This window comes from Ostrea edulis, chromosome 8 (assembly GCF_947568905.1).
Source record: "Ostrea edulis chromosome 8, xbOstEdul1.1, whole genome shotgun sequence".
NCBI classification, from domain to species: Eukaryota; Metazoa; Mollusca; class Bivalvia; order Ostreida; family Ostreidae; genus Ostrea; species Ostrea edulis.
The window spans coordinates 17,804,614-17,819,613 of NC_079171.1; the positions used below are offsets into that span (position 1 = coordinate 17,804,614).

The 15,000-nt window shown below is 37.7% G+C and overlaps 1 protein-coding gene across 1 annotated transcript in view; it reads left to right on the forward strand.

Annotated features, from left to right (window-relative positions):
* The window catches only part of LOC125661157 (E3 ubiquitin-protein ligase arkadia-B-like), a 72,895-nt gene that overhangs the window by 9,632 nt on the left and 48,263 nt on the right, over positions 1-15,000 (forward strand). The window contains exons 3-7 of the mRNA XM_048893038.2: positions 6,086-6,221; positions 9,643-9,729; positions 11,936-12,136; positions 12,307-13,528; positions 14,414-14,484. Of these exons, the coding sequence (XP_048748995.2) occupies positions 6,086-6,221; positions 9,643-9,729; positions 11,936-12,136; positions 12,307-13,528; positions 14,414-14,484 (1,717 nt within the window). The remainder of the gene's footprint in view (positions 1-6,085; positions 6,222-9,642; positions 9,730-11,935; positions 12,137-12,306; positions 13,529-14,413; positions 14,485-15,000) is intronic.

The following is a 15,000-nucleotide window of genomic DNA, read 5'->3' on the forward strand; positions in this document are numbered from 1 at the left end:
ATTTAAAAAAAATCTTCTTCTTTACTCCTGGACATCAAGAAGCCAAACTGTGGGCATAATTATAATGAGCATTGAGCCCTCTACCAAAATTGTGAAATTCATGGCCCCTGGGGCAGGGGTTCTTGTGTAAGGGTGGGGCTCTATTGGTCATATAGTGAAAATGTAGAAATTCTTTGAAAATCTTCTCTGTCTCTGGGTATTAAGTAGACAAACTAATAGCATGGTAATGATGAGCAAGGATACCTCTTTATACCCCCCGCAACAAGTTGTGGGGGGGTATACTGGAATCGAGTTGTCCGTCCGTCTGTAGACGCAATGGTTTCCGGGCTCTAAAGCATTATCCTTTCCACCTACCGTCACCATATCATATATATGGACTACCCATGGGATGAAGATGTTCCCTATCGATTTTGGAGACAAAAGGTCAAAGGTCAAGCACACTGGACATCGAAGTAGCAATATGGTTTCCGGGCTCTAAAGTGTTATCCTTTCCACCTACAGTCACCATATCATATATATGGACTACTAATGGGATGAAGATGTTCCCTATCGATTTTAGGGTCAAAAGGTCAAAGGTCAAGCGCACTGGACATTGAAGTAGCAATATGGTTTCCGGGCTCTAAAGCGTTATCCTTTCCACCTACAGTCACCATATCATATATATGGACTACTAATGGGATGAAGATGATCCCTATTGATTTTGGGGTCAAAAGGTCAAAGGTCACGCGCACTGGACATTGAAGTAGCAATATGGTTTCCGGGCTCTAAAGCGTTATCCTTTCCACCTACAGTCACCATATCATACATATGGACTACCCATGGAATGAAGATGTTCCCTATCGACTTTGGGGTCAAAAGGTCAAAGGTCAAGCGCACTGGACATCGAAGTAGCAACACTCAGAAAAGAGGTAGTTTATACCTATTACCAACACCCTTTGGGAGATTGGGGTAAGCGGGGGGTATTCTTAGTGAGCATTGCTCACAGTACCTCTTGTTAAAAATTGTGAAATTCATGGCCCCTGGATCAGGGGTTCTGGTGCCTAGGGTGGGGCTCTATAAGTCATATAGTGAAAATGCATTATTTCTTTGAAAATCTTCTTCTCTGTCCTTGGGTATTAAGTAGACAAACCAATAGCATGATTATGATGAGCAAGGATGCCTCTTTAAAAATTGTGAAATTCATGGCCCCTGGGTCAGGGGTTCTGGTATTAGGGTGGGGCCCTATTGATCATATAGTGAAAATGCATTTTATTTCTTTGAAAATCTTCTCCTCTGCTGCTGGGTATTAAGTAGACAAACTAATAGTATGATAATGATGATCAAGGATGCTTCTTTCAAAACTGAAATTTATGGCCCCTGGGTCAGGGGTTCTGGTGCAAAGGCGGGGCTGACCACATAGCTATTCAATGTTTCTTCCATCCAAAAGTAAAATTCTTATATTTAAACACAAACCTAATTCAAACATTGGAAGGTTGTTACATGATACTCAGGTGACCTATAAGGCCCCTGGGCCTCTTGTTAGTCTCTAAATTGGGAAAAATCAATGGTTTTTGGCATTGGGAATGGTACCGTTTATCGGTACCAGTTATATAAGGAAAAAAACCGCTGGACATCCACTGGGTGCCACCAATGAAGACATGTGTAAGAAAGATCACGATCTAGTATACTCTGATAGGCGAATTCAGGTAGAAGAAATAGAGCAGGCATTAGGCATTTCACATGGTAGTGTTTCAACAATCTTACATGATTGTTGAGGTATGCACAAGCTAACAGCCCGTTGGGTCCCCAAATCTCTTAGCAATGAGCAAATGGCAACCAGAGGATCAGTATGCAGCACCTTGTTGAAGCGTTTTAGGTCAAAAGATGATTTTCTTTTGTGTCTGAGACTTGAGATGAGACTTGTGTTCATTATTATGAGCCAGAGAATAAAGCTAAGAGTCATCAGTGGGTAGGGCCTGGATCTCCGAGGCCAAAGAAGTTCAAGACGCAACCATCTGCTGGCAAGGTGATGGCCACAGTATTTTGGGACGCAGAAGGCGTTATTATGTTGGGCTTTTTACCCAAGAGAAGTACAATAACTGAAGTGTACTATGTAAACTTGCTAGACCAGCTGAGAACCACCAGCCGTGAAAAACATCGAAGTATACTTTCTAAAGGTGTTTTGCTGCAACAGGACAACGCGAGAGTCCACACTTGCAAGGTTGCAATGGATGCTGTAGTGCGGAACAGTTATGAATTAATACCACATCCTGCCTGTTCGCCTGACCTAGCTCCTAACGACTTCTTCCTATTCCCAAACTTGAAAAAGAATATCCGTGGATGTCATATCCGGTCTGACGAAGAAGTCATGACAGCAGTTAAGGAGAGGGTCAATGGAAAGGACCCTGACTTTTTCAGTTCTTGGCTGATGACACTTGAACACCGTTGGTCCAAGTGCATCACACTAGAGGGAAATTACTTTGAAAAATAAGAGGTGGATCTCAATCGGAAATAAGTTAAGCTGGTTACTTATTGAATTGTCCTCGTAGATAGATATTGCACTAACATTTTGTCACAACCTCACTCTCAGAGAATTACATAATCAGTTCACATGTCAAATAGATTGGTGCACCATGACCCACAACACAAAATGAAATCATATTTAGTCATTTATCAACATAATGCTTCTAGTCTTTTCACATCTTGGTACATTCCTCTGAAAATCCTATGCTTTGGTTGTTCATATTTTGACTTAAACATTGAGCAAAATTCAAATACTTTGGGGATTGGGGGTAGGGGGGGTACAGTCTCACAGGTTTTGTTGTCCAACATTGATAATAAATTACCCTTAAAACAGGACTCGAAATTAACATATGCCCGTCAGTCTGTGACTGATTAAAAGTCTGGCCGACTGATTGACATTTGTTTTAGTCAGTCCGATGGGACTGGTTAATTTTAAAAGCATCATTTTGGAAAATATACTTATGAAATTTTATACACACATTTGGCATGCTTCGATCTGTAAATTATTATAATATCAAATGAATCTGATTCGTAAATATGAATCCCACATTTAAGTTTGATTATTTCTGGAAAACTCTGTTGGACTGGTAATTTTTTCTGCAGACTGGTTGAAATTATACACCATCAGTCCGGCTGGACTGGTGACATAAAAAGTTAGCTTCAAGCCCTGTTAAAAGTGCATACTGTACTTGGAACTTTCTGCTATTGGTGCTTGAAACAAAGGAATCATATGTTAATTAAAGTGTTGTGTTCAACATTTATCACATTTCAATTTCAGGATGCAGTAGCTCAGTGGTAGGGCAGTCTGCCCCCTCCCCCCTTTTTGTTTAAATGACTATTATTTATTATGCCCCCCCTTTGAAAAAGAGGGGGCATATTGTTTTGCACCTGTCGGTCGGTCTGTCTGTCGGTCGGTCTGTAGACCATGTGTTGTCCGCTCAATATCTTGAGAACCAATCACTTGATGATAATGATATTTCATATGTGGATTAGTTATGAGTAGAAAAGGATCCCTATTGTTTTTCAGATCAAAAGGTCAAAGGTCAAGGGTCAATCTACTCTGGACATAGGAATATAATGTCCGCTCAATATCTTGAGAACACTTTGCTTGAAAGACATCAAACTTGGCACACTGGTACATCCTAAGGAGTAGATGACCCCTATTGATTTTGAGGTCATATGGTCAAAGGTCAAGGGTCAAACTGGGCATAGGAATATACTGACCATTCAATGTCTAGAAAACCCTTTGCTTGACAGACATCAAACTTGGTACGCCAGTACATCTTCAGAAGAAGATGACCCCCATTGATTTTGAGGTCACATGGTCAAAGGTCAAGGGTCAAACTGGACATGGGAATATACTGTCCGTTAAATATCTCGAGAACCCTTTACTTGACAGACATCAAACTTGATACAATGGTCCATCTTCAATAGAAGATGACCCCTATTGATTTTGAGGTCACATGGTCAAAGGTCAAGGGTCAAACTTGACATGGGATTATACTGTCTGCTCAGTATCTTGAGAACTCTTTTCTTGACAGACATCAAACTTGGTACACTGATATGACTTCAGGAGAAGACGACCACTATTGATTTTGAGGTCACATGGTCAAAGGTCAAGGGTCACACTAGACAGGAATATACTGTCCGTTCAATATTTTGAGAACCCTTCGCTTGACAGACATCAAACTTGGAACACTGGTACATCTTCAGGAGAAAATTACCCCTATTTATTTTGAGGTCACATGTTTAAAGGTCAAGGGTCAAACTGGACATAGGAATATACTGTCCGTTCAATATCTTGAGAACCCATTGCTTAACAGACATCAAACGTGGTACACTGGTACGTCTTCAGGAGAAGACGACCCCTATTGATTTTGAGATCACATGGTCAAAGGTCAAGGGTCAAACTGGACATTGGAATATACTGTCTGCTCCATATCTTGAGAACCCTTTGCTTGACAGACATTAAACTTGGTACACTAGTACATCTTCAGGAGAAAATGACACCTATTGATTTTGAGGTCGCGTGGTCAAAGGTCAAGGGTTAAACTATACATAGGAATATACTGTCCGCTCAATATCTTGAGAACCCTTTGCTTGACAGACATCAAACTTGGTACACTGGTACATCTTCAGGAGTTGATGACCCCTATTGATTTTTAGGTCACATGGTCAATCCACTCTTGACATAGGAAGATATTGTCTGCTCAATATTTTGAATTGATGATACTACTCTCAATTAAATGATGTGTGTGTATAATCCTTTTCAATTTTGCACCATGGGGGGCATATGTGTTTTACAAACATCTCTTGTTTATTATGTATTTTGTAATGTGTGTAAGCTAAAAAGTTATGAATAAAAACTATTTAGTGAGGTATTGAGCATTATTAGTAAAAGATTACAGTCCACAATTTAAGAAAATGAAGCAAGTGAAAAAAAATGTTGAGGCACTCATGGTAGAAGACCTTAACCTAACACTCCCCCCCCCCCCCCTCCCCCCCCCAATGACTTAAGAAAATGATATATAGAACATGCGCACTGTATACGCGGCGGATGTAAATAATACTGTCAATATGGCAATCTCCACAAAGAAATCGCATCGTTTTACACAAATTAGTCGAGGTACAATGCTTATTTGATGTACTCTTGATTAAAAATGTACAATATAAACCCTTTAGAAGTTGATGTATGATTCGCAATTACATCCATAATGAAATCGACGTTTTGGGAATACGCAACACGAAGATGACACATGACTTACTTTCAGTTTTACCTTGTCATCTTTAACAGGTTGGCTACTTGTAACTCAACAAATTTTCTTCATAATATCCATTGACAGTATATTTCCAATGATATGTCTTTCTCATTTTTACATGCATTTGCTAATACGAAGTGAAATTCATATGCATTTATGAAAATACCGGCATCGAAATAAAAATGACTTTTTGTATCGTGAAGATTTTTCACCTCAGTTTGTATTGGTAATTATAAAATAAATATTGTCTTAAACTTTTGATAACTCAAGATATAGAAAGGAAAGAATATTTTGAATCATGTGTTAACTTTGGATCTTGCTGACAGTCATTATTTTTTTATAATGTAAGTGATCGAATGTGAAAATCTTAAAGGCGTCTCCATGCAAATCATGGTAGGCGTCCAAAGTCATCATTATGAAGGAAAGGGTTAAGGCTTTTCTATTCAGAATGTGTGTTGTATCAATTCAGAGTGCACAATATGCTTCCAGGTTGAATTTCACTGTCAAATAGGCGTATATTGTACCATTTGCAATGGGCTATATTGTACCGTTTGCAATGGGCTATATTGTACCATTTGCAGTTAAAGATATCAACTCTACTTTCACAATCCACGAAAAAGGTTGCATCACAGTACCACTTTAACTACCTTATTAATTAATGAGATTTTTTACAATCACCCTGATTTAAATATTGTAACTAATTATTGCAATATTTCGACAAACTATTAGCATTGTTGCATAAGAAAGACAAATTGCATACAATTTTTTGTACTTTGGAAACGTGATAAAAGTAGAAGTTTAGTTAATGAACATACTTTTTACAGCACGAGTCCAGTAAGCCAGATTCACCCCTTCATACAGAGAGAGTGTCGCCTCTGTTGGTTGACAATGGATCCCTTGGTGGGCCCCTTCATATACAGACAGAAGTACAGGCAGAAGTCATAGCAGAACAAACTATTGGTAATTGTTTTTAACATTTTCATGCCCCGCCATGAATATGGCTGGGGCGTATAGTGTTTGTCATGTCTGTCTTCCATCCTTCCACCCCTCTGTCCTTCTGTCCTTCCATCACACTTTGCATTCAAAGAAACTATTCAAGATATTTTTATGTCACCTGAGTTTACTCTATTACTCTATTGCAATTGGTTGTCGTCCGTCGTGCATTAACAATTGAACATTTTTAACTTCCTTTTGATAACTACTAGTCCAATTCTTTTCAAATTTGGTATGAAGCATCTTTGAGACAAGGGGGACATAAATTGTACATTTCAGGACTCCAGCAGGAGGATGCCTTAGGGGTGGGGCAAAAACTGCCCAAAATTGACCAATTTTCAAAAATCTTCTCAAGAACCACATGTTTAAGAAAAACTAAATGCATGGTGATGTAGAGCAGGAAGGCCTCTACCAAAATTGTAAATTTCATGATCACCAGGGTAGGGGCTCTGACCCCAGGGTGGGGCCAAACTTGGTATATAGTGTTTATGTGTAAAACACTTAGATAACATCTTCTATAGTGTTATTGATACTATATTGAAACTAAATAGATATTTAAAAAGAACAGGAAGTCCTTTATGAAAATTGTAAATTTAATGATGCCAGGGGTAGGGGTTTTGGTATCGGGGTGGGGCCAAAACGGTCAGTCATTAAATGTGTGAACAATAGACATTTTTAACTTCTTCTTGATAACTATCATTCCAATTCTTTTCAAATTTGGTATGAAGCATCTTTGGAACAAGGGGAACATAAATTGTAAATTTCAGGATTCCTGCACCCCTTGGGCTTATGGGGCAGGACAAAAACTGCCCAAAATTGACCAATTTTCAAAAATCTTCTTCTCTAGAACCGTACGTTTAAGAAAAACTAAATGCATAGTGATGTAGAGTAAGAAGGCCTCTACCAAAATTGTAAATTTCATGATCCCCGGGGATGGGGTTTTGACTCCAGGACGGGGCAAAACTTACGATATAGTGTTTATGTGTAAAACACTAAATAACATCTTCTTTAGTGTTATTGATACTAAATTGAAACTAGTCCTTTACCAAAACTGTATATTTGATGATCCCAGGGGTAGGGATTTTGGTATAAGGGTAGGACCAAACTTAGTATGTAGTATTTATGTGTAAGTTTGCTGATACCGTATAAAATCTAAATGCATATTTAGGAATAGCAGAAAAGGATGTACAAAAAAAATGGTGTATTTCACAACCCAGGGTTTTTACTCTAGGTTGGGTCCAAATTAGTCTTATCTTTTAATGTTAATACACCTATTGTATTATGTAAAGCCTTTCTGATATCAGTGTATGCACTTTTGAGGGCATTGAAGTTTTAAGAATACATCTTCTTTTATACTGTTGCAGAACATTAGAATTTAGCTTAGATATTCAGAACAGGATATTTTTTCTAGATTTCATAGCCCTTGGGAGTAGTGATACTTTTTCACTAGTACTCAGGTGACCGATAAGGCCTGTGGGCCTCTTGTTCAGACCTTTTATCTAAATGCCTTGAGATATTGAATTCATTTTTTGTGTGCAGGTGTATATTGTTTAGTTGCAGATCGAGTTTGAGTTTTGTTCCGGTTCATTGATTTTTAATAAAGTTGTGCCCCTTTAACTTAGAAAAATTACTGTTACGACCAGTTTCCAGACTTTTTTTCTAAACGCCTGAGATATTGAACTGATTTTTTGTATGCAGATTTGTATTGATCGAGTTTAAGTTTGGTTCTGGTTCGTTGAATTTTAATGGTGTTTTGCCACGTTAATGTAGAAAAATTAATGTTAGGACCAGTTCTTCTATCAAGATCAATTAACACATATATCAGTATCGAATATTTACACGGGTGATATGATTGATGATTTTGAAGACAGTGATCCTTTCCTTTCTCTTGCTTCTATCTTAAGTCTCTGCTTTGCAATCAATCAAAAGGATCGGTTCAGCTGCTATATTTACCATGGATTTAAAATTCTATGTATTTAATCCTCAATACATTTACAGTAAAGCTTAATGCTAATCTAAACAATGATATCATATGGATTTTTAGCTGAGTTGCAACGAAGTTGAACTTGGCTATTGGTTTGGTGATGTAGGTGGGCGGGTGGGTGGGCGGTTGGGCATCAACAATTGGTTTCCGGATGATAACTCGAAAAGTTTACAATCTAATCAAATGAAACTTTGATATATTGTTAGGTACTAAGTAAGGAAGACCCCTATTAATTTTGAAGAAAAATGGTCAAAGGTTAAGGTCACAGTGACCGAAAATAGAATGAAAATTTGAGAAAAATTTGGTTTCCAAATGATAACTCAGAAAGTTTAAATCTGAATCAAATGAAACTGAGATATATTGTTGGGTACCAGGTAAGGAAGACCCCTATTAATTTTGGAGAAAAATTGTCAAAGGTCAAGGTCACAGTGACCGAATATTGAATGAAAATTTCAGAAATATTTCGTTTCCGGATGATAACTCAGAAAGTTTAAATCCGAATCAAATGATACTTAAAAATATTGTTATGTACCAGGTAAGGAAGACCCTTATTGATTTTGGAGAAAATAGGTCAAAGGTCAAGGTCACAGTGACCAAAAATAGATTTAAAATTCCCAAAAAAATTTGGTTTCAGGAGGATAACTTGAAAAATTTTCATTTGAATCAAATGAAACTTGGATATATTGTTGGATACCAGCAAAGCAAGGCCCCTTTTGATTTTGGGGGAAAAAAGGTCAAAGGTCAAGGTCACAGTGACCAAAAATAGATTGAAAACTTCAGACAAATATGGTTTCTGGGCAGTAACTCGAAAAGTTTGAAACTGAAATGAGTTCTTCACAATTATAAATATGCCACATCATTCCTGACTTTACAATGTATCCCATGCAACTCGGCTCATGCACCCCTGGGTGCATATTTTGATTTTCAGACTTAGATTTAGATCTGCTTCCTGTTGTTTTTCTTTTTTCATCTTCAAGGCATCAATTCTTTCCTAGTAGCATAGGTTGATTGGGGTTTAACAAGAATAGCAAGGTCATGTTAGTCACATTGGTATTGAGACATCCTGATGTTTTGTGAATTAAATTCAGTTATGTTCTGACTCTTTGGGGCTAGGTTAGGACACAATATGGGGTCAAAAAATTTTATGGGAATAAAGATTGAAAAAGAATCTTTTAAACATCCCAAAAGCTGAACAACAGCAGGACCAGAGTGACTCAGGTGAATGATGTGACCCATGGGCTTCTTGTTTTAACAGTCTGTACTTTAGTACACTTATGTGCAGTTGAATACTTAACTTCTTTTCTTACACATTCCATTAGAGTTTGTTTAGTGGGAGACCCACTTTTAGTGTTTGCTGTAGATATATGCATTTATATTGTGTGCATGTATTTATTCTTCACTTAGCAATTACAGAAGATGGTAGCACCTGGGATGAAAACACTGATGTTGTTTCCATGGAAACCATGTCTTCTAATTCAACACCTGTGCCAGGTATAAATACTTAGAACATATCTGATGCTAATTTCAAGGATAATAAAACTCCTATATGACTGAACCATTGTGTTGAACCTGCTTTAGTAAACTATGCACCTGCTGTTCTGTAAACTTAGTAAACTATGCACCTGCTGTTCTGTAAACTTAGTGTCCAGTGGGTATTGGGTTTTTTTGTATACTATGAATCACTGTTACCAGTGACTGTGTGTCAAAATACAATTGGATTGATATTGTAGCTCTTTAATGTAGCCATTTTTAATTAACATTAACATTTTGATTATGTCAATTTGGCATAAATGTTTTCCTAGAAATTACTCATTGGATGATTTGGAATATCCTGAACAATGGTGAATGTCTGGTATGACTGTGTTTTAGCAATGTACAATAGGGGCTGTGAGTCATGGTTCCAAAAATTTTCGGGTCGGGTCGGTTCTAAATTTTTTACTTCGGGTTCGGGTATTTTGGTTTGGGTCTATATAACTATTTTAAAAATCTAATATTCAGTTAAAATCAAAAACCTTTATTGTATTTTGTCACATTAATTACTCAGGGACGTGGACTGAGCTCGAGGTTTAGTCTCGACATCCATGCTACTACAAACAGCATTGTCACTTCTAAGTCGTTTCCATCCATGCTTTCAATGTTTTGTCATTGACGATGTTGATCCTGTGGCATATTTTCAATGTGTCTGACGTATCTTACATATACTGTCATTATTTACAGTTTTGTCCACAATGCCATCATTTAACAATTGATCAAAATACCGCCACCTTTGAGGATTTTGACGACATTTCGTTTAAATGGATTTCTAATAATGATTCTATTTTAAAAACCAAACCCGAACCGAAATACGGAAAAATGGAACCGAACCCAACCTGAACAACACGACCCGCGGTTTTCGGTTATTTCGGGTACCCGATGCAGCCCTTATGTACAATATACTCAGCTAAATTTTCCTCTGAAAAAAAAAATCAAATAAACAACAAAATGGTTTTAACTTTTTATTTTGACAAAACATTTTTCTGTGGATCTGTCTTTTTAGGTCAGCTGAGTTACTCATTTTTTTCCTGTCATTGTGCATTGCCTGTTTGTGTGTCGTGTATTAACAATTGAACAGTTTTAACTTCTTGATTAATACTCTTCCAATTCTTTTCAAATTTGGTATGAAGTATCTTTAGGATAAGGGGAAGATGAATTGTAAATTTCAGGATTCCTGCACCCATGGGGCAAAAACTGCCATATATTGACCAATTTTCAAAAATCTTCTCTACAACTACACATGTTTAAGAAAAACTAATGCAAAGTGATGTGGAAAAGAAAGGCTTTAACCAAAATTGTAAATTTCATGATCCATGAGGTAGAGGGTCTGACTCCAGGACGGGGCCAAACTTTGTGTATAGTGAAGGTTTGTACATTATGCGGAGTTGCTTAACAACGTAAATTCAAAAGATACATAGGCCTAATTAGTTTCTAATGTTTCTCAATTAATTTTTTGCAAAAATATATTTTGTGTAAACATGATATACATATTATGTAATTAATCGAACATTTTCTGTTTTGTGATCCTGGTGGAAGTTCATTGAGGTAGATTGTGACAGTTTTTAATTGTGACATGTTGAGTTGTGATGTAAAACGTGCAGGGTAATTTAGGCTGACAGTCTAATAAAAATTGTATAGGCTGATGTAGGTGAAATATTTCTGAAGGTTGGTCGATGTATCGAATAATACATTTTGCTAAGCTTTCATGTAATTGCATGATTTACAGTCTTGGTTTTGTTTCATGAAATAAATTTACTTGTAAAGGTAATAATAATGCTATTGAAATTGTTAAACATGCAGATTTGACAGTTCTTGTGAACAAGGGTAGCTTCCAGAGTTTAAGAGGATAGAGTATAAAGTGTAGTCGATAGTTTTCCAAAATTATTAAAACACATTGTAAAGAAAATTAAGTTCTTCCATTGAATGTTCATAATTGGATTGTACGATGAAATTCATTCAGACGTGAAGGCATGTAGTACTCCACTACAACTCGTCCAAGTGAAGACGTATCATGTATCTCCACCTTATAAAGAGTTCAATATGTCACAGCAGTTGTCAACTTATCAAACTTATCTTGCACTTATAGTCATATAAACAGTAGAAATGTAAATTTATCAGTACATTACCACACCCCTAATATCTTGAGTAATACAATCATTATCAGATGGAGGTGAAGACTTACCAACTGAAAGAAATATGACAGACAACTTCAGATCCTACATGGACCATCTGTCTCATCTCTCCCCTGACCCGGACAGCAATACGTCACCATGGCAGCGACCTATTAATGATAGTAATGCAGTTGACATGTGTTCCTCTGATGAATCTGTAGATAGTAACCATTCTACTCAGGACTCCAGCAAAGGTTTACATTATCAATGTGAAGTTGCATAAATGATGCATTTACATAATATGTGATGGAACTTGCATAAGCATTGCAATGAATTTGTGCCATTTAATAATTTATAATGAAATAACATCATAATGATTTGAATACACGTGGTTATTTTATTGTTCAGTTATTTTATTGTTCAGATGCAGATACAGCTATGGTGACTTCAGATAACAATAGAAGAAGGAGTTATATCAATGAATCCTTTGAGTCTTGGGGGGAGGATACAAATCCATATGATGTGTACAACCCCCACAATCCCTATGCCCTTTTTAATCTCCCAACTCCTGCTACCCACCAGCAGCCTACCACATTTAATGGATTTGATTACCGGACTCGAGTATTACCACATGAACATGAGCGAGGGGGAGGGTTCCGACGGGTGGGACGCCATCCCTCCCACACCTCGACCCACAACTCTGCTAGGGAGAGATCTGCTCCTAGGGAGATTATTCCCCCTGTACCTACAGGAAGAGTGTCTCCCGGAATGCGTGTCTGCTCCCCACCAGCCATAGTAAGAGTAGGATCTCAGCCCCATGGTGAGAGAATCATAGTGGCTCCTCTTCCTGAAATGGAGAATGTGACATTAGGGATTCCAAGCTCTACATTCCCAAGACCAGCAACCATGCCAGGGGCTGAGAGAACTGACCCAAATGTTGGTCTAGAGGACAGAATGGAAATGAACCTTGAAGTTGGAGATGATGTAAATCAAGCTGATGGAGTTCCAATGTCATGCGACTCAAGATTCTGTGCTGCATCGTATAAGTCTTGTTCAAAAGCTGCAGAAAAGTCTAGTAAGTCTCATCACTCATGTCCAACCTACAGAGGTAGTGGACATTGGCGGAGTCAGAAGATAGGTAGACATTCCTGTATGAGGGGGGTTGATTCCCATACTGACAGAGGGTCTCCATTCTGTGATCATTCCCAGCCAGAAAACTCAACATCAAGGGAAAACTCCCAAAGGGCAATAATGAATGGACAAAATGTTCTGCAAGGGGATTCCAAACCACAGAGGGAACATTTGATAGGGGCTACAGGGACTGTCAGTGTACTAGAGCACAGGTCAGAGGGTGAAGGTCGAGAAGTCAGTGATTTATTGAGACCGGTTAGTTATGATGAGGACTCTGGTGCCCCTGTGGCAGGTTGTCAGGGTGTGGATGTTCTCCGGAGTGACAGTGAGGGGGAGGACCTAGGCAGCATTGACCTGACCCAATCTGATCTGGAGGAGAGAGGTCCAGGGGAGGGGGCAGAAAGAACAGACTCTCCTATAGTGCCTATCCTCCCCTTCGATACAGATGACCCAGATACAACTTATCAGTCAGATGACAGTGATGTTGAGGTCATTGGCGTCGATGCTGGTGAAAGGTAAGAATTCATCTGGATGAGAGTATCATATGTCTGATATTTCTTTACTACATCTATACTTATAAATTAACAATTTTTGCCAATAAACTCGGAAACGCTTGCTCCAAAGTTACTGTTTACCCTTGATATTGTTTAATATGTGAGGTGAAGTCCGTAAGCTTTAATAGAATCTTACTTGATTAGTAAATGTCATAAAATTAATTAAAATCCTACATTTGTTTTTGATAAACTACCCTGAAATAGCAAAAATGAAAGTAAAGTGGCGGATCTAAGCCAGTTTTCTTTTTCTTTTTTAAATGACAACTTAAGATAATACTATCTGAAGTTAATCAGTTGTTTATCGATGCTTGATTTTGATCTTACACAAGAAATTAGATTTGCTCATTGTTGAATAAATAGAATATATGCCTCTTTGTTTCTTCAATCCGTGATTTTAGTCTTAAATCAGTGTTATGGAAATTTCCAGAACAAAGTGAGGCAACGTCACACCAATCGCACATTCTTGGGCCTTTACGGCAAGCCGAAAAAATGAGATTGGTTTACCACATGATCAGCATAAAATTGTGTAGATATTCAGTGTTAGTTAAACTTATAATAGTTTTGACTAAGCTCATATTTATCATTTTATAAAGATTTATAGTTGTTGTACCTCATTCAATGAAGGACACCATTAAAGATATACAAGTTGAAAATGTAGGTGGGAATCCAGTTAACGTTCGTATTTCTTTAGTAGTATCAATCATCACACTGTTCTAGGAAGCAGTTGACCCATGAGACTCTTGTTTTACTAGAATATTTCAGTCAATAAAACCTCATGGATACATACTTATACAGATTATGTTTGTAGTGACATAATGGCATATTCATTTATTTTTTTTATTGTAGATTTCCTCGCCGAAGACAGGAATCCACAGGGAGAGCAACAGTAGTAGTAGATCTCACAGAGTCTGACGATGGTAAGTAGTAGTAGATCTCACAGTCTGATGATGGTAAGTAGTAGTATATCTCACAGTCTGATGATGGTAAGTAGTAGTAGATCTCACAGTCTGACGATGGTAAGTAGTAGTAGATCTCACAGTCTGACGATAGTAAGTAGTAGTAGATCTCACAGTCTGATGATGGTAAGTAGTAGTAGATCTCACAGTCTGATGATGGTAAGTAGTAGTAGATCTCACAGTCTGACGATGGTAAGTAGTAGTAGATCTCACAGAGTCTGATGATGGTAAGTAGTAGTAGATCTCACAGAGTCTGACGATGGTAAGTAGTAGTAGATCTCACAGTCTGATGATGGTAAGTAGTAGTAGATCTCACAGTCTGACGATGGTAAGTAGTAGTAGATCTCACAGTCTGATGATGGTAAGTAGTAGTAGATCTCACAGTCTGATGATGGTAAGTAGTAGTAGATCTCACAGTCTGATGATGGTAAGTAGTAGTAGATCTCACAGAGTCTGACATTTTATTTTATGGCTGTT